The 25,941-nt window shown below is 42.1% G+C and overlaps 1 protein-coding gene across 1 annotated transcript in view; it reads left to right on the top strand.

Annotated features, from left to right (window-relative positions):
- Positions 1–1,227: 1,227 nt before the first annotated feature.
- Positions 1,228–25,941, top strand: part of LOC126298157 (Golgi-associated plant pathogenesis-related protein 1-like) — a 374,557-nt gene continuing 349,843 nt past the window's right edge. The window contains exon 1 of the mRNA XM_049989467.1: positions 1,228–1,283. Coding sequence (XP_049845424.1) covers positions 1,228–1,283 — 56 coding nt within the window. The remainder of the gene's footprint in view (positions 1,284–25,941) is intronic.

A 25,941-nucleotide genomic window follows, 5' to 3' on the forward strand; every position in this document is an offset into this window, starting at 1 on the left:
AGTAACTCTGCTATACATATAATCAATAATTAGAATTTTCTTACAAATAGTATTAGTGAGTCATTTGATTGTCTCTTTTTTATGAGTTATGATCATCCATGTTTTTATGAATAAATTAGTCTGTTTAAATGACAGACTGATTTTTTTCATACCCCTCCCTCTCACATTAATTAATAGTGTAAATCCCCCACTTAAAGAGATCCTAGAGCCTAAATAATCTCATTATCCATTAGATGTTGAGCACACTAAATTCATAGGATAGGCCTTAAAATAGTGGCTTTTCCACAATCAGTGTTTTGGGTTGCGAGAATTTTCCACGAAGAGGGGATTTCGCAAACTTTCTTAAAACACTTTAACATAGAATACTTAACTTGGATGCATTCTACGTCCACTTGAATGACGATATACGTTTATTATTCTTGAGGTGTACACGGGTACATCTACATCTACATCCATACTCCGCAAGCCACCTGACAGTGTGTGGCGGAGGGTACCTTGAGTACCTCTATCGGTTCTCCCTTCTATTCCAGTCTCGTATTGTTCGTGGAAAGAAGGATTGTCGGTATGCTTCTGTGTGGGCTCTAATATCTCTGATTTTATCCTCATGGTCTCGTCACGAGATATACGTAGGAGGGAGGAATATACTGCTTGACTCTTCGTTGAAGGTATGTTCTCTAAACTTTAACAAAAGCCCGTACCGAGCTACTGAGCGTCTCTCCTGCAGAGTCTTCCACTGGAGTTGATCTATCATCTCCGTAACGCTTTCGCAATTACTAAATGATCCTGTAACGAAGCGCGCTGCTCTCCGTTGAATCTTCTCTATCTCTTCTATCAACACTATCTGGTACGGATCCCACACTGCTGAGCAGTATGCAACCAGTGGGCGAACAAGCGTACTGTAACCTACTTCCTTTGTTTTCGGATTGCATTTCCTTAGGATTCTTCCAATGAAGCTCAGTCTGGCATCTGCTTTACCAACAATCAACTTTATATGATCATTCCATTTTAAATCACTCCTAATGAGTACTCCCAGATGATTTATGGAATTAACTACTTCCAGCTGCTCACCTGCTATTTTGTAGCTAAATGATAAGGGATCTATCTTTGCATGTATTCGCAGCACTGCTTATAGCGTTGAATAGTACTGATTGACAATAACATCTCAATGTATATTTAACTATAAACTTCAGTACTCAGTTCTGACTGGTAATACTAGCGCTGCCAGTTATGTGCCATGATGATGCTGCTCTTATAGTCGGCTATTATGGAGTGGGGCGAGTCGCGTAAGTAGTCTTCTAGCAGCGGCTGCGTGTCGAACCTCCTGAGGACGTATCTTCGCCGGCGTCTCTCATTCGTAGCTGAGTCTAGCAGCGACTGTCTTTAGCTTGTGTTTCCGTCATCAGCTACCAGCTGTAATGTGGGACCTAATTATTCGAACGACACCACAAAATGAATTCAGTCCAAAACTTGAGATAATCATGCAACTCGAGGAGTGGCACTAAACAGGTGGTAACAAATCCACTGCTGTCAAGAACACTACAACCCGACTAACGGATTCTGGAGCGTATGGCCTGACAAGCAAACAGTGGAATTCACCTAAACATCAATAGATATAAATAGTCTGTTACAAGCAGGAAAGGTGCATGAAGTCCTAAACGAACAAAGAACACAAATATTAGCACTTCAAGAAACAAGACTGACGGACGAAAATGCAATGGACTTTGGGAACTACAGACTTTGCAAATGTAAAGCGGAAAAATGAATACTGAAAAACTCACCAATTTTAGGGGTCGCTTTTGCACTCAGTAGAGAAATACTGATCTTCACAACTATTGTGAAGCCTGTTAAGAATAGATTAACGACTATGAGCCTGAAGTTTAGAAATAAAATATACACACTAACCAATACACATATCCCAATCAATGTTGAAAATGAAACCAGCCAGATGGAGGATTCTTGGGAAAAACTAGAAGAAATTGTATCTAAAATTCCAGAAAACTGTGTCAAATTCCTGCTAGGCGATTTCAAGTCACAACTATGCAAAGAAAGGAAGTACAGGGAAACAATTGGAAAATTCCCAGCAAATAAATGGATCAACCAGAAAGGACGAAGATTAATTGAACTCTGGAGGATATTCAGTCTTAAAATCATGACAAAATACTTCAAAAAGAAACCATCAAAACAGATGACACGGAGATCACCGAACTCACTCATCGGTGAATTCAAAATTGACCATGTAGCAGTCTCATATTCAAATTACAGAGAAATTATGTATGCCTAAATCAGAAAGGGGGCAAACATAGCGTCAGACAATTACCTGATAAGAATAAAACTACGTTTAAAACCTCGTAGGCCCACAAAAAAGAAGACTCACATCCACAAATTTGACCCTAGCAGAATCCAACCATCACTGACGGAAAAACTAGAAAAAAAGTAGTCGAATAATTGGCAACAATTCAAAATCCTGTAAATCGATATAACACAAACACTAATTTCACTGCCGAAAAGGAAAAAGCACCTTTGGTAGAATGGGGAATGTGAGTGTGCAGTTCAATGTTGACAGGACGCATAATCGATTGCAACAGCAATAAGACAGAAGGCAATTACAAAGCATTCCTGGCAGTGAGGTAAGAAACAGCTAGATTAATCAGGAAAACCACAAGGACATACGAAAAAGATGGATTCCTTGAAACCGATAAAGACTTCGCAAGAAACAAGATATGAAATTTCTACAAGATCTTCAAAACTACACTCATAGGATATCAGCCACAAAGGCTCTGCTTCAAAAAGCAAGACAGACAATTGTCTCCAAACAATCAAGAGAACTGAAAGGAACTTGCCAGACACTTCAAAGACCTACTTAACTGTCCAAAACCAGCACTAAGATTCCCACCATCAGAACCTGAGGACACTAACCCAGATTCATTACCAACAGCTGAAGAAGAAACAGATAAATTAAACTTAAGGGCAATAAAGCATCGGAGAAAGGCAGACACTTATCAGTTATCCTAAAATCAGCAGCCTCAAACACCATAGAAGAAATCACCAAGACCATGCAAGACATTTGGCGATCAGAACAAATTCCAAAAGATTGGAAAAATGTAATTAACTTATCACATCTACATCCATACTCCGCAAGACACCTGAGGGTGTGTGGCGCAGGGTATCTTGAGTACCTCTATCGGTTCTCCTTTCTATTACAGTCTCGTATTGTTCGTGGAAGAAAAGATTGTCGGTATGTCTCTGTGTGGGCTCTAATCTCTCTGACTTTATCCTCATGGTGTCTTTGCGAGATATACGTAGGAGGGAGCAATATACTGCTTGACTCCTCGGTGAAGGTATGTTCTCTAAACTTCAACATATGCCCGTATAGAGCTACTGAGCGTTTCTCTTGCAGAGTCTTCCACTGGAATTTATCTATTATCTCCGTAACGCTTTCGCGATTACTAAATGACCCTGTAACGAAGCGCGCTGCTCTCCGTTGAATCTTCTCTATCTCTTCTATCAACCCTATCTGGTACGGATCCCACACCGGTGAGCAGTATTCAAGCAGTGGGCGAACAAGTGTACTGTAAGCTACTTCCTTTGTTTTCGGATTGCATTTCCTTAGGATTCTTCTAATGAATCTCAGTCTGTTATCTGCTTTACCGAGGATTAATTTTATATGGTCATGCCATTTTAAATCACTCCTAATGCCTACTCCCAGATAATTTATGGAATTAACTGCTTCCAGTTGCTGTCCTGCTATATTGTAGCTACATGATAAAGGAGCTTTCTTTCTGTGTATTCGCAGCACATTATACTTGTCTACATTGAGATTCAATTGCCATTCCCTGCACCATGCGTCAATTCGTTGCAGATCCTCCTGCAGTACAATTTTCCATTCTTACAACTTCTCGATATACTACAGCATCATCCGCAAAAAGCCTCAGTGAACTTCCGATGTTATCCACAAGGTCATTAATATATATTGTGAATAGCAACGACCCTACGCCACTCCCCTGCGGCACACCTGAAATCGCTCTTATTGCAGAAGACTTCTGTCCATCGGGAATGGCATGCTGCGTTCTGTTATCTAGGAACTCTTTAATCCAATCACACATTTGGTCTGATAGTCCATATGCTCTTACTTTGTTCATTAAACGACTGTGGGGAACTGTATAAAACGCCTTGCGGAAGTCAAGAAACAAGGCATCTACCTGGGAACCCGTGCCTATGGCCTTCTGAGCCTCATGGACGAATAGCGTGAGCTAGGTTTCACACGATCGTCTTTTTCAAAACCCATGCTCATTCCTACAGAGTAGATTTCTAGTCTCCAGAAAAGTCATTGTACTCGAACATAATACGTGTTCCAAAATTTTACGACTGATCAACGTTAGAGATATAGTTCTATAGTTGTGTACATCTGTTCGACGTCCCTTCTTGAAAACGGGGATGACCTGTGCCTTTTCCAATCTTTTGGAACGCTACGCGTTTCTAGAGAACTACGGTACACCGCTGCAGGAAGGGGGGCAAATTCCTTCGAGTAGTCTGTGTAAAATCGAACTGATATCCGATCAGGCCCATCGGCCTTTCCTTCTTTGAGTGCTTTTAATTGTTTTTCTATCCCTCTGTCATCTGTTTCGATATCTACCATTTTGTCATCTGTGCGACAATCTAGAGAAGGAACTACAGTGCAGTCTTCTTCTGTGAAACAGCTTTGGAAAAAGACATTTAGTATTCCAGTCTTTAGTCTGTCAGCCTCTGTTTCAGTACCATTTTGGTCACAAAGTGACTGGACTTTTTGTTTTGATCCACCTACCGCTTTGACATAAGGCCAAAATTTCTTAGGTTTTTCTGCCAACTCAGTACATAGAACTTCACTTTCGAATTCATCGAACGCTTCTCGCATAGCCCTCCCTACATTACATTTCGCTTCGTGTAATTTTTGTTTGTCTCCAAGGCGTTGCCTATATTTATGTTTGCTGTGAAGTTCGCTTTGCTTCCGTAGCAGTTTTCTAGCTCGGTTGTTGTACCACGGTGGCTCTTTTCCATCTCTTACGATCTTGCTTGGCACATACTCATCTAATGAATATTGTACGAAGGTTTTGAACTTTGACCACTGATCCTCAACACTAACTGTACTTGAAACAAAACTTTTGTGTTGAGACGTCAAGTACTCTGAAATATGGTTTTTGTCACTTTTGCTAAACAGAAAAATCTTCCTACCTTTTTTAATATTTCTATTTACGGCTGAAATCACCGATGCAGTAACCGCTTTATAATCGCTGATTCCCTGTTATGCGTTAACTGTTTCAAATAGTTCGGGTCTGTTTGTCACCAGAAGGTCTAATATGTTATTGCCACGAGTCGGTTTTTTGTTCAACTGCTCAAGGCAGTTTTCAAATAATGCACTTAAAAAAAAATTCACTGGACTCTTTGTCCCTGGCACCCGTTATAAACGTTTGAGTCTCCCAGTCTATATCTGGTAAATTAAAATCTCCATCCAAAACTATAACATGGTTGGGAAATCTACTCGAAATATTTTCCAAATTTTCCTTCAGGTGTTCTGCCACAACTGCTGCTGAGCCAGGGGCCTACAGAGCCATGCAATTACAATGTTTGAGCCTGCTTTAACCGTGACCTTGACCGAAATTATTTCACATTTCTGATCTCAGTCAATTTCCTTTGATACTATTGCACTTTTTGTCGCTATAAACATGCCTCCCTCTTCACTCTCCAACCTGTCTCTGCGGTATACATTCTAATCTGAGTTTAGAATTTCATTACTGTTTACATCTGGTTTCAACCAACTTTCCGTCCCTAGTACTATATGGGCATTGTGACCGTTTATTAACGAGAGCAGTGCTGGGACTTTTCTGTAGACGCTCCTGCACTTTACTATAATCACAATAATATTGTCATTCCCTGTTGCGTTTTGTCTACTGCTACTTTGTCGCGTCTCAGGAGGCGTCTTGTCGGGTTGTCAGGCTTAGGGAGGGAATTCTCTAACCTAAGATACCCACATGTGCACTCCACACGTACTCCGCTACCCTTGTAGTCGCTTTCTGCGTGTAGTGCACGCCCGACCTATTCAGGGGGACCCTACATTTTTCCACCCGATAGCGGAGGTCGAGAAATTTGCACCCTAGATCTCCGCAGTATCTTCTGAGACTCTGGTTTAAGCCTTCCACTCGGCTCCAAACCAGAGGACCGCGATCGGTTCTGGGAACGACACTATAAATAGTTAGTTGAGATTCCACCCAGCGAGGGAAGCTTTCCGCCTTCGCCAACTCCGCCAGCCGCCTGTATGAACTGAGGATGACCTCTGAACCCAGACGGCAGGAGTCATTGATGCGACATGAGCAACAATTTGCAATCGGGTGCACCCAGTGCTCTCTATCGCTGCCGGCAGGACCTCCTCCACATCTCGGATGTGACTCCTCTGCAAGCAGACAGAATGAACACTGGCCTTCTTCCCCGACCTTTCCGCTATTTCCCTAAGGGGCTCTATCACTCGCCTAACATTGGAGCTCCCAATCACAAATAAACCCCTCCCCCCATGTGCCTGCTCGGACCTTGCTGGAGGAGCAGCCACATATCCACTCACAGGCAGAGTGGACGATGCCTCCACATTGACCCTCCGCCTCGTGCTACGCGAACGCCGTTGAACCCGCCACTCCCCTTGGGGAGAGGGTGGTCCAACCGCGCCCGTTACCCGCAAAGATGTCTCGACAGCAGGGACCGTGGGTGAAGCATGTAACACCTGGGGTGTACCATGCGATCCACCAGACTCCCCACTGCCGCTACACTCCGAGGCAGTAGCCTGAAAACGGCTGACAGTGGCCATCAGCACGTTCAGCTGTTCGCAAACAGTGGCCAGCTCCTCCTGCGTCCGTACACAGCAGTCACACATCCTTTCCATCCTAAGAAATCAACAATTTACTGTAGAGAGTTAAGTAATCAACTTTTAACTAGAATGCTAATTCACTGAAGGCGGCCGATACCTGACTAAACTGTGGTTACTAGACTCTTCTTGTGGGAAACAATGAAAATGAAATGAAATGTCGTGTGACGAGGGCCTCCCGTCGGGTAGACCGTTCGCCTGGTGCAAGTCTTTCGATTTGACGCCACTTCGGCGATTTGCGCGTCGATGGGGATGAAATGATGATGATTAGGACAACACAACACCCTGTCCCTGAGAGGAGAAAATCTCCTACCAAGCCGGGAATCGAACCCAGGCCCTTTGGATTGACAGGCTGTCGCACTGACCACTCAGCTACCGGGGGCGGACGCAAACAATGAAAATAAGCACTAACTGTTTCTGGACAATATTGAAAACAAACACGAAATCTATGGAACTCTGTTACTAGTACTCGAAAATTAAAGCTTGCTAAAAGCAAAAACACACGGAAAAAGAAGTGACAAGTATGAAAAACACAGTTAATACTTAAATTTTCGTAGCTTGCTGCACAGGAGATGTAAGGCAGACGGCAGTTACGACGAAATTACATGAAAAGGTTACAGATATAAGTAACCACAGGATATTCTGATAATAATCATTGGAGAATATCATGCAAGATTCAGACCAGGCCGTTTGTGTCCAATAAAATAAAATCTTGAACCTAAGGATAATCCTTAGACATCAGAGAATTTGTAGCAAAAATTTAGTCTGCACACCTCTGTTGATTTCAAAATAGCCCATGACTCACTTCACCGCGAATGAATCTTCCAAATATTAAAAAAACAAAGTCTAGGTCTGAAAACACTTGCAATCATAAAATAGACACTGAGAGATACAAAGTCTACTGGTATATTTATGGGGAAACTCTCAGGTATTTTCGAAAGGCGATGGACTGCCTCCGGTAGTTTCCAACTCTGCTCTTGAGAAAGTGATACTAGAATGGCACAAAAATCAATCAATCCCCAAAATTAACCGACCAGTTACTTAGGTAGAGGGAAGTTATCCATAAATTTCCTAGCATTTGCAGACGATTTAACGATATTAATTAGCGATATTTCATCAGCTCAAAGTCAGACAGAATTCTTCAAAGAAACGGCGATCTTCAGGTTCGTTTTGAAAAGACGGAGTACTTGACCTGTGACAAAGAAGCACCAAAATTCTTGAAGACGAAAGTGGCAAAACTAAACGAGATCCACGATTTTAATAACTTGCTGAAACCATTTCGGACAACGGAATCGAAACATAAGTAAAGGAATGCTAAAAATGGAAACTGCTTACCGACTTACACAAAATACCTGAAACAAGAAATGTTTTCCAAGAACACAAAACTAAGGCATTACAACACAGTAATTAAACCAGAATGCCTCTATGGATCGGAAACACTCGTTTTGAACACGTTTCAAAACACTGAGGTAAAGTAACGCAAAAAATTCTAGGCTTGAAATTTTTAGACGAACAATATCGACTCACAAACAATCAGGAAATGAAACAATACACAATTATCCACAGCGACATTAAAAAATGTGGGTTAAGATTTTATGGAGACATTAAGAAAATGAACCCAGACAGACTTGAAAACAAATAGTCGATTTTTTGGCAGTAGGAGTAAACCAAAAACGGACACGATGAAATCGGTTGACGCGTTCAAAACTGATATCAAATTGGCAAGAATTACTCCATAAGATGTCCAAAGCCCCAAAATCTTCAGCTCAAAATTTCAAAAATGGCAGGTGCCCCAAGAGGAAAAATCAATGAAGTCAGGAGCAACGTTGTGTGGAGAGAGAAAGAAACCCCACAGGAAAAGGATGAAAGAAATATGCACACATGAGAATGCTAATGTCCACCTTTAAGTGCTCTGTGTAGTCCCAACCGGCTTATTCACAAATAATAATAATAATAATAATAATAATAATAACAATATCAGTGTCAAGAAGTCTTTCCTCAAAGTGCTTCTCTGGAGTTGCAGCCATCTACAGGACTGAAATGTGGAAGATAAACAGTACAGATTGCAAAATATTAGAATCGTTTGAAATGAGATGCTAAAGAAGAATACTGAAGATTAGATGATTGCATCAGATAACTAAGGAAGCGGTGCTGAATCGAATTGGGGAGAAAGAAAATGTGTGATACAACTTGAGAAAAAAAGATATCAGTTGATAAGACACATACAAACACATCAAGAAGTAGTCAGTTTGGTAACAGAGGGACGTATAAGGGGTATAAAGTGTAGAGGGAGACCAAGGTTTGACTATAATTAGCAGATTCAAGTGGATGTAAGTTGCAGTAATTTGTGCAGAAATGAAGAGGCTTGCGCAGGGTAGACTAGCGTGGGAAGCTGCATCAAATCAGTCTTGGGACTGCAGAACACAACAGCAATAAAGAGAGTATAAATGACATACTGCAACACGTGAAATTGCTGTATGATTTATTTTTCATTGTGCGACTGGTTTCGGCTAGAGACCATTTTTCCAATACCTGCTGTACATTATGGATACTGGACAATTTTCATGGGAAAAAGATATATTAAAGGTGTAGTAAAATACACTCGATACTTCCAAATTTTTGTCGACAGCAGGTGTTAAATATATATCATAAAAATGTCAAAACAAAGACATAAATCTGACCCGATAACCCACAAAACCCAATCAGGCACATATAAAATATAGGGCAACGATTTCAATAAATTTTATATTGGACAAATACTTGTGCACGATATCAAAAACATGGTGACAATAACAAATTCACCTGCCGACATTTGGTAAAGATCGTAAAGGTCCAAGTTAAATGAACAATTTAAACAAAAAAAATATTTAACATTTTCGTTATATTGCATTACAAAGATAATACTAGTAATAATTACAGTTTTCCGCTTTGTTTTATATACTCTTTGGATGGTTGGGTAATTGACAGCCGGCTGGTGTGGACGTGCGGATCTAGTCGCTTCAGTCTGAACCGCGACCGCTACGGCTGCAGGTTCGAATCCTGCCTCGGGCATGGATGTGTGTGATGTCCTTAGGTTAGTTAGGTCTAAGTAGTTCTAAGTTCTAGGGGACTGATGACTTCAGATGTTAAGTCCCATAGTGCCCAGAGCTTTTTTTGTGTAAATGACATTCCATGCATCTACCTTCGAATAACAAAATATTAATTACGACTGTTATATTTTGGTATTTTTACTAACTAATTTTTTTAAACATTTTTACTTGAAAATTGTTTTGTACCCGTAATGTTGTACAGTAGGTACTGGGAAACGGTCTGCGGGATGTTTAGAACCTGGTCTTCCAAATCTGGTGTATGCACGAGTCCGCCACCTCCCTGCACGTTTGTCTGTCTGAAAGGACCCATGATCATACAAACGCCCACGACGGGCTTGAAATTTTGTGTGATGCGGGTGATGCCTGTTAGGGTTCTTGTATTGGTAAGCCGTTCTGCCTCTCGACCGTTTCCTTCTGCGTTGCCGTACACAAACACCATTCCGGCTTGTTCCCGACATGAACATGGCCCCATCTGCTTTTTTAAGTACTCTGCGTTGCCTCAGTCACACAGCCTGCAACTACCAAGGAACACGCGGTACCTGGTCAGGGGAACTTTCATTCGTCAGCGCCATCTATCGTGACAAAAATTCATTTCCGGACACATGTTCATGTGACCTTTTGTCCTCCATTTTCAGTCATAAATCGGCCCCTGCAGTTTGTCGGTTTTATTCAAATGTTCAAATATTTGTGAAATCTTATGGGGCTTAGCTGCTAAGGTCAGCAGTCCATAAGGTCACACACTACTTAACCTAAATTATCGTAAGGACAAACACACACACCCATGCTCGAGGGAGGACTCGAACCTCCGCCGGGACCAGCCGCCCAGTCCATGACTGCAGCGTCCGAGACCGCTCGGCTAATCCCGCGCGGCTCGGTTTTATTAATATTCACCCTGTACATCCGCAGAAATGACCATAGCCGTAAAATTAAAGCAATTTGGATTTATACTGTGGCTAGTATCGGCACCGCCAGCGAATAGAATGGGAAGGGGTAAAGCAATCCTATTGTACGTAACCTCCGCCATACACCATACCGTGGATGCAGCGCACTGTTGTAGATGTAGATGCACATGCATCATCTCTCAAGAAGTTCAGAGAAATACAGCGTGAAATATCTGAAAAAAGATCTACTTACTGAGAGGAACAGAAGAATATAGCCTGACATATCTTGCAAAAATCTGCTTACAAAACTCACAAAAGACGTTCACAGAGGAATGCAAAGGATCTCTTCGTACATGCTGCGCTTGTCGGGGCTATAAAGGTAACGCTAAATTACTTAAAATAGCTTCCTTAGAGTTGGCAAAAATAAACATTAACTATTTAATCCTAATTAAATAATGTATAAGTATTCATTCCCCACACGTATGTAGCCTATAATGAAGCCGGGGGTGGGGATACAAACACGCTAATAGTGCAATGACAACCCGATCTGTGAAAAAAATTATTAACACGACCTTTTAATATTGACACTTTGTAAGTATTTCGTCCTTACGATGATGAGCTAAAACATTATGACTTAATAGCTTAATAGCTTGTTTGTCCATTTTTGGAACGAAATACATCACTGATTCTGCGATCAGGAATCCGACAGTTTGTTGGTAGGTTTGTGGCACTGTCTACGTACAGGTCATGTAATTCGCGTAAATAATGGACTGCTGATTTGTATAGGCAGGCCTGATGGTGACCCAGATGGGTTCCATAGGATTTACATTAAGTGCATTTGGTCGCCAAGACATCAACATGAGTTCACTATGATGCTCCTCAAACCACTGCAGCACGGTTCTGGTTCCTAGACACGGACAATTGTACTGCTGAAAGATGACATGGCCGTCGGGGAAGACATCTAGCATGAAGGGATGCGGGTAGTTCACAGCTGTCAGTGTGCCTTCGATTAGCACCACAGGTCCCATGCGACCGCAGGAATACGTCTCCCACAGCATAACAGTGCTCCCACCAGCCTGCGTCCGAGGCGCGCTGCACGTTTTCAGCTGCGTTCACCTCGATGACGGCGTTTGTGGAAAAGACCATCGACGTAGCGTAGGCAAAATGTGATTCACCCGAAGAGCCGACACGTTTCAACTGATTGACGGTCGAACCCTGATGGTCCTGTGCCCACTCCAATCGTATTTGACGATGTCGTTGGGCCGCATGTGAACACGTAGGGGTGGTCTGCTGTGAAGGTCAATTTTCAACAATGTACGATGAACGGTGTACTCCGAAGCACTTGGGGATGCACCATAACACAGATTACGATCTATCCCACTTTACAGAGCAGACAATCATCAGAACCCCACGTTGTGTGAAGAATCATGGACGTCCAACAACTTAGCGCCTAGTGGTAGCTTCACTGTCCATCTACCTCTTTCCGTAGCTCACGACAGTGGCACGTGAACATTCGACCAGCTTAGTTTTGATGCTCGTTCACAGGCTCATCATAGTAATAATAATGTATCCTTTCTCAAAGTAGCTTATCTCAATGTATTTTCCAATTTGCAGTTCATATCTTCGTTTGGGTGATCCCCCGTCCGCGTCTGCTTCGCTTACCCACTTTTGTTACCGCGTCGCCACTAAATGTCATTCAACGTCGAGGAGGGCAGTTGTTGTAACTTTTTGGCTGATCATTGTACGCATGAGCTGGAATAACGTGCTTTCTTTTTGATGGTTTGTTATAAATAAAAATTCACTCGAATTTTGTGACTGTTGATAAGGAATCTGCTCCTTTACAATAAATAGTTAACATGTGTTTTTTATGCTCGGATTCACACCAGTATTAAATCTTCTTAAAGCTTCTAATCAAGCTGCGGGCCTATGGGGTATCGTCTCAGTTGTGCGACTGGATTCGTGATTTCCTGTCAGTTCGTAGTAACAGACGGCAAATCATCGAGTAAAACTGAAGTGATATCAGGTGTTCCCCAGGGAAGCGTCCTGGGACCTCTGCTGTTCCTGATCTATATAAATGACCTAGGTGACAATCTGAGCAGTTCTCTTAGGTTGTTCGCAGATGATGCTGTAAGGTTCCGTCTAGTAAGGTCATCCGAAGACCAGTATCAGTTGCAAAGCGATTTAGAAAAGATTGCTGTATGGTGTGGCAGGTGGCAGTTGACGCTAAATAATGAAAAGTGTGAGGTGATCCACATGAGTTCCAAAAGAAATCCATTGGAATTCGATTACTCGATAAATAGTACAATTCTCAAGGCTGTCAATTCAACTAAGTACCTGGGTGTAAAAATTACGAAGAACTTCAGTTGGGAAGACCACATAGATAATATTGTGGGGAAGGCGAGCCAAAGGTTGCGTTTCATTGGCAGGACACTTAGAAGATGCAACAAGTCCACTAAAGAGACAGCTTACACTACACTCGTTCGTCCTGTTAGAATATTGCTGCGCGGTGTGGGATCCTTACCAGGTGGGATTGACGGAGGAATCGAAAGGGTGCAAAAAAGGGCAGCTCGTTTTGTATTATCGCGTAATAGGGGAGAGAGTGTAGCAGATATGATACGCGAGTTGGGATGGAAGTCATTAAAGCAAAGACTTTTTTCGTCGCGGCGAGATCTATTTACGAAATTTCAGTCACCAACTTTCTCTTCCGAATGCGAAAATATTGTGTTGAGCCCAACCTACATAGGTAGGAATGATCATCAAAATAAAATAAGAGAAATCAGAACTCGAACAGAAAGGTTTAGGTGTTCGTTTTTCCCGCGCGCTGTTCGGGAGTGTAATGGTAGGGAGATAGTATGATTGTAGTTCGAAGAACCCTCTGCCAAGTACTTAAATGTGAATTGCAGAGTAATCATGTAGATGTAGAAATTATTTTTACTCATAAGTGTGTACTTTTATTTAAAACAAAAACTTCAGCTCACTGGATATTAGCTAATTTGCCTTCTTGGACATTATCAAGGAACATTTTACGAAAGTATGTTGTAAGGATCCATTTGTCGGTGTCACGTGTATTTTTACTTCAAGAAATTCTGCTGTACACTGAGGTGACACTGTATGCACATATACAGGTGGCGGTAGTATCGCGTACACAAGGTATAAAAGGACAATGCATTTGCGGAGCTGTCGTTTGTACTCAGGTGACTCATGTGAAAAGGTTTTCGTCGTGATTATGACTGCACAACGGGAATGAAGAGACACTGAACGCGGAATGGAGTTAGACGCATAGGATATTCCATTTGGATACCGTTAACTATTTCAATATTTCAATATCCCGGGATCTGCAATGTCAAGAGTGTGCCGAGAAGGCATTATCTCTCACCACGGACAAGCCGGTGGCCGACGGAGATCACTTAACGACCGAGCGCAGCAGCGTTTACATAGTGTTGTCAATGCTAAAAGATAAGCAACACTGCCTGAATTAACTGCAGAATTCAATGTGGGACGTACGAAGAACTTATCCATGTGGCTAGTGGGGCGAAATTTGGCCTTTGTGGGCTATGACAGCAAACGATCGATACGAGTGGCTTTGCTAACAGCACCACGTCGCCTGCAGCGCCTCATCTGAGCTCGTGACTGTACCGGTTGGACCTTAGAGGACTGGAAAACCGTGACCTGGTCAGAAGAGTCCCGATTTTAGTTGGTAAGAGCTGATGGGAGGCTTCGAGTGCGGCCCAGACCACACGAAGCCAAGTTGTGAACAAGGCACTATGCGAGCTGGTGGTGACTCAGTAATGGTGTAGGCTGTGTTTTCATGGAATGGACTAGGTCCTCTGGCCCATCTGAACCAAGCATTGATTGGAAATGGTTATGTTCAGCTCCTTGGAGACCATTTGTAGCCATTCATGGACTTCATGTTCCCAAACAACCATGGAATTTTTATGGACGACAATGCGCTATGTCAGTGGGTCACAATTGTTCGCGATGGGTTTGAAGAACTTTTTGGAGTATTCGAGCAAAATATTTGGACACCCAGATAGCCTGACATGAATCCCATCGAACATTTACGGGATATAATCAAGAGGTCAGTTGGTGCACATAATTCTGCATGTGCAATAATTTCACAAGTATGGACGGCTATAGAGGCGGCATATCTCGGTATTTCGGCAGAGAACTTCCAGTGTCTTGCTGGTCCCATGCCACGTCGAGGCACAGTACTACATACAGCAAACGCAGGTCAGACACGATGTTAGGAGGTATCCCACGACTTTTGTCACTTCAGTGTACATTGCTGTGCGTGCTGGACTGGTGGGTTGTAATTTCTCGTTGTTGGTATAGAATCTATATGTGAAGGAACTATATTACGTAATTTGTGTCGATTGTGACATCCGTCTGACCAATGGAAGCTATCTTACATTTTTGCGCTATGTTTGTTAATTCGAAAGGAAGGAAATTAGCTAACTTCCAAGTGCTTGTTCCTATGAAAATACTATATGTTTGAAGAATAAAGACTTCTTTCAAGGTAGTCGAGAAATGACCGACTGAATTAAGTCGTGTCCGTACATTATCTTCTGGATAATCATCGAAAAGGACATCCAAAACCGCAATCACAAATGACAACAATGGGGAAGTGCGACGATGGTACTGGCCAATCTGCAGTCAATGGGGTAAGAAACAACTGGAGCCAAAGCAAATAATAAAGGGCATTTTATTTAAAGAATTAACTATAGGTTGCTTTGTTAAAGCTAAATGTTGCACTTTTGATTGATGAATTTGTCAGGAACGTTAGGGTCGTTTTAAAAATAACACACCTTATCTTTTACACCAATTAATTACTGTGGATAATACGTCGACTCACCGTTCCACTCCACTCTAAGGAAATAAATATGATGCGTTGATGCTGGTATGCGGCAACAAACAAGGAAAAGTGATGACATCAGCACAAAAGTGTTTTATGGGGGTGCAAAAACACTTATACCTATAGATTACCTTATAAAGTGTAACTAGCAAATGTTCCGCACTTGTGGATTTCCGGAAGGAAAAAGAAAATCTCTCAGTTGGAAAATGCACCTACCGACGAAGCCGCTTTGGCAGTGGGTAAAGTGAATGATCTGAAGTAAGAACTGTTGCAACACTGTGTTTATTAATGTGGTTTGGCGCCGTCTGGCACGTGGTGTGAATCGCGATGGTCAGCACATGTGGTGGCTACAAAACGCTTCCATGTATACTTATATTTTGCGAACCTTCCAGGAATCATATTTCAGGGATTTATCTACTCATTGAAAAAAAAGTTGGGCAAAATGCACTGAGTGCATTGACCTAAAAAGCGACCGCGTCGAAACATTGCTGACTTTTTACTTACAAAAACAGTCATTCATGCTCAGGCAGTGAATGTTTTCACATTTCTCTCGTAGATGCAACCATGGATAGCAATATTGCCCAGAGACGGAAGTTCAAGTGGCTCAGATACGTTCAAAATGTCTCCCATTTACATCTATATAAATTCTCCACAAGCCAATGTACAGCGCATGGGAGAGGGTACCTCGAACCAATATTGTGGACTGCCTTTAGTATTTCAGTCGTGTATTCAGCCATGCAAAAATGACTATCTATTTGTCTCAATGCCTGCGCTAATCTGACTCATGTTAATCTCAAGATGTTGTGGATAGATGAATGTTTATTACACATTACATCCCTCTTTAACTGTTGGCAGTCTCTGTCAGTCAACAGACGACGTCAGCGCTTTTGCGCTGTATGTGTCCCTTTAGGTTTCCACTTCACTATCACATCGTAAACAGTGGACCTAGGGATGTTTAGGAGTGTGGAAATCTCGCGTACATATGTATGACACAAGTGACACCCAATCACCTGACCACGTTCGAAGTCCGTGAGTTCTGCGGAGCGCCCAATTCTGCTCTCTCACGATGCTTAATGACTACTGAGGTAGTTGATATGGAGTGTCAGCACAATGCACCTAATATAAAAAAACGTATGTTTTTGGGGGTGTCCGGATGTCCTCACAGCCTCCATCGAATACAGTTTTTTTACGCTCATCTTGGCAGTTTTGTTTGTTTGAAGTTGATAAGATAAAGCGTTAATTTGTTTCCTTATACGCCTATATTAGACAAGTAGTAAGATATTATAAATTTTCTGGTTTATTGTTCTTATGCAGTGGCGACACCAGTCCTTTTATATTTACTGTTTCTTGTCAAAGTTTCTATACCTCCTCCTCAGCTGCAGATTATTTTGGGTGCGGAAAGAAATCAATGGATCTCTGTTGTGAGGGACACTGAAATATTTATATGAACTCATCGAGTGATATTTTAAGTTACAAGAAATAAAACATTTAGTATTCTGATAAATGGTCAAGATCTAGAAGCAGACTTCAGAAGTCTGTCTCCATCTTGCCTATTTCCTCTGCAGCTAACTGTCAAGGCCTGCGTATAATTGTTTCCAGCTTTTAGATTTGAAAATGTATCTTCAAATGCTTGCTTTTCTAGGTTTGGTCTTCTGTTCCTCAAATTCGCTACAAATAGAATGATGGTCACATAATCTGTGTACCCTGTACTCAACGCTGGTTAGTGTTAGGTGAAGAAGATTGCTATTGACAACTCGCAACCAAAGAGCAACTTCTCAGTAGTTGGGGACATTTCTCTTAAATATAGTCCTTTTTGAGTATTTTGCTGTCAACTCTTGCTCTATGGGTCAATTTGTATTCTAAAATAATTGCTGGTCATTGACATTGAAATGATTGTTTCTTTATATGATCGGTTTTCAACTGTGTTTAACGTAAAAGGGAGTAGTGTCACTCGTGGGGGTGCAAAATTGCCCTTAAGCACACACAAAAGTGAAAGTGTTGAAATGAATGAAGCTTTTCGCAAGGGAAACTGCACAAACTAAGATGAGACTGAACACATTCAGGATTAGAGCAAATCGTTCTTTCGGACACTGTGTCACAACGATTCCTTCGTTCGGTGGAATGCTTTGAGATGTAAACAAGATAAAATATACATTGACATAGCATTCTGCTATAAAAAAAGTTTCTGTTGATTACAGTAATACGTGTAACTAAAGATAGACACCTTTTGTTTATATTTGGAAGCACTTGCTATAGTTACACTGCGTGATCAAAAGTATCCGGACACACCCAAAAACATACGTTTTTTATATTAGGTGCATTGTGTTGCCACTCCATATCAGCTACCTCAGTAGTCATTAGGCATCGTGAGAGAGCAGAATGGGGCGCTCTGCAGAACTCACGGACTTCGAACGTGGTGAGGTGATTGGGTGTCACTTGTGTCATAGATATGTACGCGAGATTTTCACACTCCTAAACATCCCTAGGTCCACTGTTTTCGATGTGATAGTGAAGTGGAAACCTAAAGCGACACGTGCAGCGCAAAAGCGATGACCTCGTCTGTTGACTGACAGAGACTGCCGACAGTTAAAGAGGGACGTAATGTGTAATAGGCATTCATCTATCCACAACATCACACAGGAATTCCAAATTGCAACAGGATCAACTGCAAGTACTATGACAGGCGGGAGGTGAGAAAACTTGCATTTCATAGTCGAGCAGCTGCTCATAAGCCACACATCACGCCGGTAAATGCCAAACGATGCCTCGCTTGGTGTAAGGAGCGTAAACACTGGACGATTGAACGGTGGAAATACATTGTGTGGATCGACGAATCACGGTACACAATGTGGCGATCCGATGGCAGGGTGTGGGTATAATGAATGCCCGGTGAACGTCATCTGCCAGCGTGTGTAGTGCCAACAGTAAAATTCGGAGGTGGTGGTGTTATGGTATGGTCGTCTTTTTCATGGAGGGGGCATGCAACCCTTGCTGATTTGCGTGGCACTATCACAGCACAGGCCTACATTGATGTTTTAAGCACCTTCTTGCTTCCCACTGTTGAAGAGCAATTCGGGGATGGTGATTGCATCTTTCAACACGATCGATCACCTATTCATAATGCACGGCCTGTGACGGAGTGGTTACACGACAGTAAAATCCCTGTATTTAACTAGCCTGGACAGAGTCCTGACCTGAATCCTATAGAACACCTTTGGGATATTTAGGAACATCGACTTCATGCCAGGCTTCACCGACCGACATCGATACCTCTCCTCAGCGCAACAGTGAAGAATGGGATGCCATTCAAAAAAAAAAAAAAATCTTCGAGCACCTCATTATACGTATGTCTGCGGCAGTGGAAGCTGTCATCAAGGCTAAGGGTGGGCCAAGGACATATTGAATCCCAGCATTACCGATGGAGGGCGCCACGAAATTTTAACTCATTTTCAGCCATGTGTCAGGATACTTTTGATCACATAGTGTACACTTATAAAAGCTTCAGCCTTACTCACAGGCGTCTATTGTCTATTCAGGCCTAAGCGCTGTACTGTGTGAGTGAGACAGACGAGAACCTGCGTCATAGGAAAACCCATGGAAGCAAAGCAGTGTTAAATATGGCGGACCTACGATCGGCCATTTATGAAAACTATCTAATTATGTAGTAATTCAGAGAATGAAGCCACAGTAATTTTAAACTGCCATCCTCCATAAATTTCATGGTGATCCCAATAAAACTTGATTATTGATCATATCTATAATAGTTTAGGATTTACTGTTAAAGTGAAATTAACGAGTTTTGTAACAAAGACCTGAATGATAAAGTCTGAACGGTTTGCTCGATTTTAACGATCGATATTTCGTATAGAAGAGCATCATTAAAATGACAAACGGAAATATCAACTTTGTGACTTTATATGTTTAAAAGATATAGTAAATTTAAATTATCATTACTTTCAGTTAAGCATCAGATCATCATTTCCTCCATACAAAACACATTGAATGATGACAGCATGACACCTTATTGAATCATTAGGTAATACAATATTTGTTGTAAAGTTTAGTGCATAATAGTTACTTTCGTTCTTTATTTATTTATCAGAAAGCACATTTGTGCAAGGCTATTGGCCGTGACATTCAAAGTTAAGAAGGAAATTGTATTGGTTTTATGTAAAATAATTTAACGCTTATTATGTAATGGATATTATTGTTCCTTTATTTGGAACCTGAAAGTGGTCAAGGTTTCATTATTTAAATATATTAAAGTGTAAAGTAGTGTAGAATAAGCTGTAGCCAATCAGATGGACGGCTTCAGGAAAGGGAACTGCGCTAGTCGGTTGAGCGAAGTTGTTCAGCGCGCGGGAAACGCAGTCGGAGACGGGCAGAGGGCATTTCTGGTCTAGACACCAAAGAGTACAGTTGGGCTGGAGACATCAAAGGGTACAGTTCTGATTGAGACACGAAAGCGGACAGTCTTTAGGTAGCTTGGAAGTGAAGCGACTTAGAAATCTTCGCATTGTGTGGTATCGCGGGACTTAGTTTCTGAGCGGTGAGCAGCCGCGCTCCTGGAGTGAACTCTAACTTTTCGTGTAGAAATCGAGATGGAGTATTGTCTTTAGCGATGAGATTGAGAATGATCGAACTGTGTCAAATAGATATGCACTCTAGTGTTCTAAACATTCATGGTGGTGTCTTTTTGTTCTATATCGTGTCTCCCTACCACTTTCGCGCATCGACGCTCTGAGCGTGTTTTTTAGGGAATTGACTAGTTTGAACCTGGGACCTGTTGCTGGTAAGGAGACGCCAGACCACACATGACATGTAGAATTCAGAAGAGTTCAGTGAGACTAGCGATGATATAACCAAATACTAAATGATCTCAGCGTCAGCTCCACTGCACTCCCTGTGAAAGAATCTTAATACTAACTAAATTTAGTGGAAAGGGTTCAAGGCTTTCCTATTTTTAGTTAGCTGGTAAAATAACGTCGAAAAAGCAGTTAAGTTTACCATTGGAAGTTTTATTCTACTCACAAAACATCGTTTATAAATTGCACTATTGATAAAAGGAAATGTTTTAATACAGGATGGTAAAAACCAACTGCGTTCAACAAAAATGTGAACGAATATTCCCTAAATGGGTTTCCAAGTTCTACAATCGATCGAAGGATGACGTATGCCATATCACATCTATAATCTACGTTTAATTTAAGTTTCACAAAAGAGAAAACTATCAAAATGGTCTACAGTGACCCTCAATTATCTTTAATTACTTATCTAACTTGTCGTAAATTACAGTGGCTGATGTGGCTTCTCAATAACTATATAAAAGAAAAATCATCGGGTTTCAGATCTGTTCTTCAAGTGGCAAATGTGAACACCATGAGTTTTAATTAACGATCGACACAAGTATTACGCAAAAAGGGGGTGTAACAGATGAGACTTCTGCAGTTCTGAGTGAAGCCTTATGCGCTCAAAAATGCGGCATCGCGTGCGTTCATTACCTTAGGCAGCGTCAGGGCAGCGGCGGGCAGCACAGCTCCGATCACCTCGCCATCTCGGAAGCAACTCCCCTCTAACTTCTCTTTACTACATTTACCGAAGTTGGTTTAAAAAAAACTATCTGGCAGTGTTTTCATCTGACCAATCAGGATCTCAATGTTAACCTTAAGCTCCGCCTACAAAAATTCTGTCTATCCAATGAGAAACGTTATACTTTTCGTGGTGGGGCAATGTTTTTAAAGTTTGCAACGTAACAGAGACGCTAAAAAGTCTCACGCTAAAACTTGCAGGTGGTAGTGGCCTTTTTTGTGTTATCGTAAGATCTATACTGTTTTTCTGGAGGGCTCTAGTTTTTAACATGGGATGGGGGGGGGGGGTGATCCTTGACGTAACAGAGACGTGAAAAAGTCTCACGCTAAAACGTGCGGATGGTGAGGCCCTAGTGGTTAGCTGGCGATGTGGGTGTCCAGTCTGTCCCTTATCGTAGGGCCTTCTAGCTTAACACGGTTCTGCTCTCGGCTTATGTTCTCGTTTCTCCCCTCGAAACTGTGTCGGTCTTACAGTGGGAAGGTACGACATGCATTTAGGCATTCTTGTGCTAGTCTGTGGTATTCCATTTGCTCACTCGTTACTCGTATTACTTTGGTTAATTTAATGTCACGATTTATTAGGAGCTATGTGACATACTACTGGATTTGCTTATCATGTCAGGGTTTTCATGGAAGGTGTTGGATTTGCCTGACACCTTATAGTGTAACAGTAACTCTAAATACAACCACTTTCGCTATTAGTTTGCTTTCTGAATAAACTTGATTCTAACTAAATCGCAACTGTGTGGCCTACATCATTTATGGGTCGTTAATTTAGTTACCGATATTATTATTACTGTTATTATATGTTATGTTAACTTCGCATTTTGCAAACTTGCCATCAGTCAGACAATTTAACCAAAGGGTCCCAAGTGTCTAATTTAGGGCGTGTAATGCGACACGTGCGATTCAACCCCTAGACGAGTTTGAGCCAAGACATTAAGACGAAGAGGAACCGCATGGGAGCCCAAACATCTATGGGATGTTAGCTCGCACAGACTTCGGTTCGTTAACAGAACACTAGGATAATGAAATGAGTCGACAAAGGAGGTTGCTTACAAAACACTTGCGTGACCAATCCTAGAATACTCGAGGAACCCTGCAGAGGCACTGCATTTTCCCAGAACTCTTCCAGCAAAATTTCAGTGCTCCATCCACTTTTCCTATTATTGGTTTTACATGATTACCGGCCAATTTCATTGATTTCGATTTGTTGTAGAATCATGGAACATATTTTGAGTCAGACATAATGACTTTTCTAGACTCTGAGAAGCTCATCTGCAGAAACCAGCACGATTTTAGTAAACAGCGGTCATGCGAGACACAGCTGGCCCTCTTTGTGCATGATATACAACAGGCTCTAGATACCGGCTCCCACGTTGATGCCATATTCCTCGACTTTCGAAAGGCGTTCGACTCAGTTACTTGCTGTCGCTTGCTCCAAAAAGTGCGCGCTTACGGTCTATCCAATGACATATGCAGTTGGATAGAAAGTTTTCTAACAGACAGAAAGCAGTATGTCGTCTTGAATGGGGAGACTTCAACAGAAACAAGCGTAACATCAGATGCGCCCCATGGCAGCGTAATAGGTCCTCTGCTTTTTACGATTTACGTAAACGGTCAGGTTGATGGTCATGACAGCGGCGTTAGACTGTTTGCCTATGATGCTGTAGTCTACAGGAAAGTAGTATCACACGAAAGTTGGGAACAAATCAATGAGGATTTGCAGAAAATACATGAGTGGTGTAATGACTGGCAGTTATCTCTCAATATTAGGAAGTGTAACCTACTGCGTACAACAAAGCGAGAATCTCCATTAACGTACGAGTACAAAATAAATTCCCAGTCTTTGGAAGCGGTAACATCCATCAAGTATCTGGGTGTGACTATTTGAAATGATCTCAAATGGAATGATCAGATTACACAATTAACTCTATATTGCAGTTTATTGGTAGAATCATGAAGCAACGCAGTCCTTCAACAAAGAAATTGCTTACAGTCTTAAAGTATTGTTCGTCTGTATGGACCCTTACAAGCTGGGTCTGATTCAAGAGATTGAGAAGGTCCAAAGAAGAGCTGCAAGATTCGTGACTAGTACATTTAGCCATCGCGAGAGCGTTACAAATGTCATAGAAGGTTTGATGTGGGACACACTTGCAGATAGACGACGCGCTAAACGGAAGGGGCTGCTCACTACATTCCAAAATCCGATCTTCGCCGAGGATGTAGAGCATACATTATTACCACCAACTTTCATATCGTGCAATGATCACCATTCAAAGATAAAAGAAATTAGAGCTCGTACTGAGGCATTCAGACATTCCTTTTTCCCTCGCGCGATCCGCGAGTGTAACGGGCGGGGAGGGGGGGGGGGGGGGAATATGACTGGCGGGAATAGTGCCCTCCGCCACAGACCGCTTGGTGGCTAGCGGAGTATATATGTAGACGTAGATCGTTGCATTTCATGTCGCTTCTTAGTGTTACCCTAAAATTCTTGTACAATGTGATTTGCTCAAGATGTTCGCTACTGATGTAATCAGAGACTGTCTGGTTTTTTCTCTTTGTTATTGTAATTACCTTACGTTTATTTATATGTTAAATGAGAGCAGTTCTTCATTATACTAACTGAAGAATGTGTCCTATTCCGTCTGTAATTTCGCACGACTGTCCAGCGACGATAGTTTCCTATACAGAGCAGCATCATCGGCGAACAACGCTATTGTGCTGCTAATCCTGCCTGATAAATCGTTTATTTGTGTTGAGAACATTAGAGTTTCCATTTTGTTTTCTTGGAGGACGCCCTATATTATTCTGTTTCTGTGAGATATTCGCCGTCATATACAACGTTTGGATTCTGTTAGTCAAATATTCCCCGAGCCTATCATATCTATATTACTAAACAGCTAATCCTGACAACTGTCCCAGTTGCAGGGTGACCGTCTAATGGCTCCTAGGAGTACGGTAGCAAAATTTAGATTTCCAGTATGTCATACAATTATCGACCGAGTTTTAAAGTTTGAAATGCTGTCCTCGTCTACTCATTAAGTGCTATAATCTTTTGTTGAAGGTTTAACACAGTAAGCCAAGTATTATAGTTAGAAACTGTGATTATGTCTTGGCGCAGCACAAGTCACGGCGCGAATTACCCAGGCTTTGTTCATCCAGTACTTGAGAATGAGAGCACTAGCAGCTTCCAACAATCTTTACACATAATTTCAAACCTTCACTTAACTTTGTCTTGCTGACAACCCCCCGCCCCCCCCCCCCCCCAACCCACCCTCTCCCCGCCGCCGCCGCAGAAAGTGATATACGGAGAAAAGTTCATGGCTTACTACATATTCGTTGTTCGTGTAGTGAAGGAGGTGCGGTCCATATGTTAACTGAATGAACCCTGCTAATTCCTCGAATAAGCTCACATTGATAATAACAACAGGGTGTTACAAAAAGGTACGGCCAAACTTACAGGAAACATTCCTCACACACAAAGAAAGAAAATATGTTATGTGGACATGTGCCCGGAAACGCTTACTTTCCATGTTAGAGCTCATTTTATTACTTCTCTTCAAATCACATTAATCATGGAATGGAAACACACAGCAACAGAACGTACCAGCGTGACTTCAAACACATTGTTACAGGAAATGTTCAAAATGTCCTCCGTTAGCGAGGATATATGCATCCCTCTCCGTAGCATGGAATCCCTGATGCGCTGACGCAGCTCTGGAGAATGGCGTATTGTATCACAGCAGTCCACAATACGAGCACGAAGAGGCTCTACATTTGGTACCGGGGTTGCGTAGACAAGAGCTTTCAAATGCCCCCACAAATGAAAGTCAAGAGGGCTAAGGTCAGGAGAGCGCGGAGGCCATAGAATTGGTCCGCCTCTACCAATCCATCGGTCACCGAATCTGTTGTTGAGAAGCGTACGAACACTTCGACTGAAATGTGTAGGAGCTCCATCGTGCATGAACCACATGTTGTGTCGTACTTGTAAAGGTACATGTTCTAGCAGCACAGGTAGAGGATCCCATATGAAATGATGATAACGTGCTCCATTGAGCGTAGGTGGAAGAACATGGGGCCCAATCAAGACATCACCAACAATGCCTGCCCAAATGTTCACAGAAAATCTGTGTTGATGACGTGATTGCACAAATGCGTGCCGATTCTCGTCAGCCCACACATGTTAATTGGGAAAATTTACAATTTGATCACGTTGGAATGAAACTCATCCGTAAAGAGAACATTTGCACTGAAATGAGAATTGACACATTGTTGGATGAACCATTCGCAGAAGGGTACCCGTGGAGGCCAATCAGCTGCTGATAGTGCCTGCACACGCTGTACATGGTACGGAAACAACTGGTTCTCCCGTAGCACTCTCCATGCAGTGTCGTGGTCAACGTTACCTTGTACAGCAGCAACTTCTCTGACGCTGGCGTTAGGGTTATCGTCAACTGCACGAAGAATTGCCTCGTCCATTGCAGGTGTCCTCGTCGTTCTAGGTCTTCCCCAGTCGCGAGTCATAGGCTGGAATGTTTCGTGCTCCCTAAGACGCCGATCAATTGCTTCGTACGTCTTCCTGTCGGGACACCTTCGTTCTGGAAATCTGTCTTGATACAAACGTACCGCGCCACGGCTATTG

This window comes from Schistocerca gregaria, chromosome X (assembly GCF_023897955.1).
Source record: "Schistocerca gregaria isolate iqSchGreg1 chromosome X, iqSchGreg1.2, whole genome shotgun sequence".
Classification (NCBI taxonomy): domain Eukaryota; kingdom Metazoa; phylum Arthropoda; class Insecta; order Orthoptera; family Acrididae; genus Schistocerca; species Schistocerca gregaria.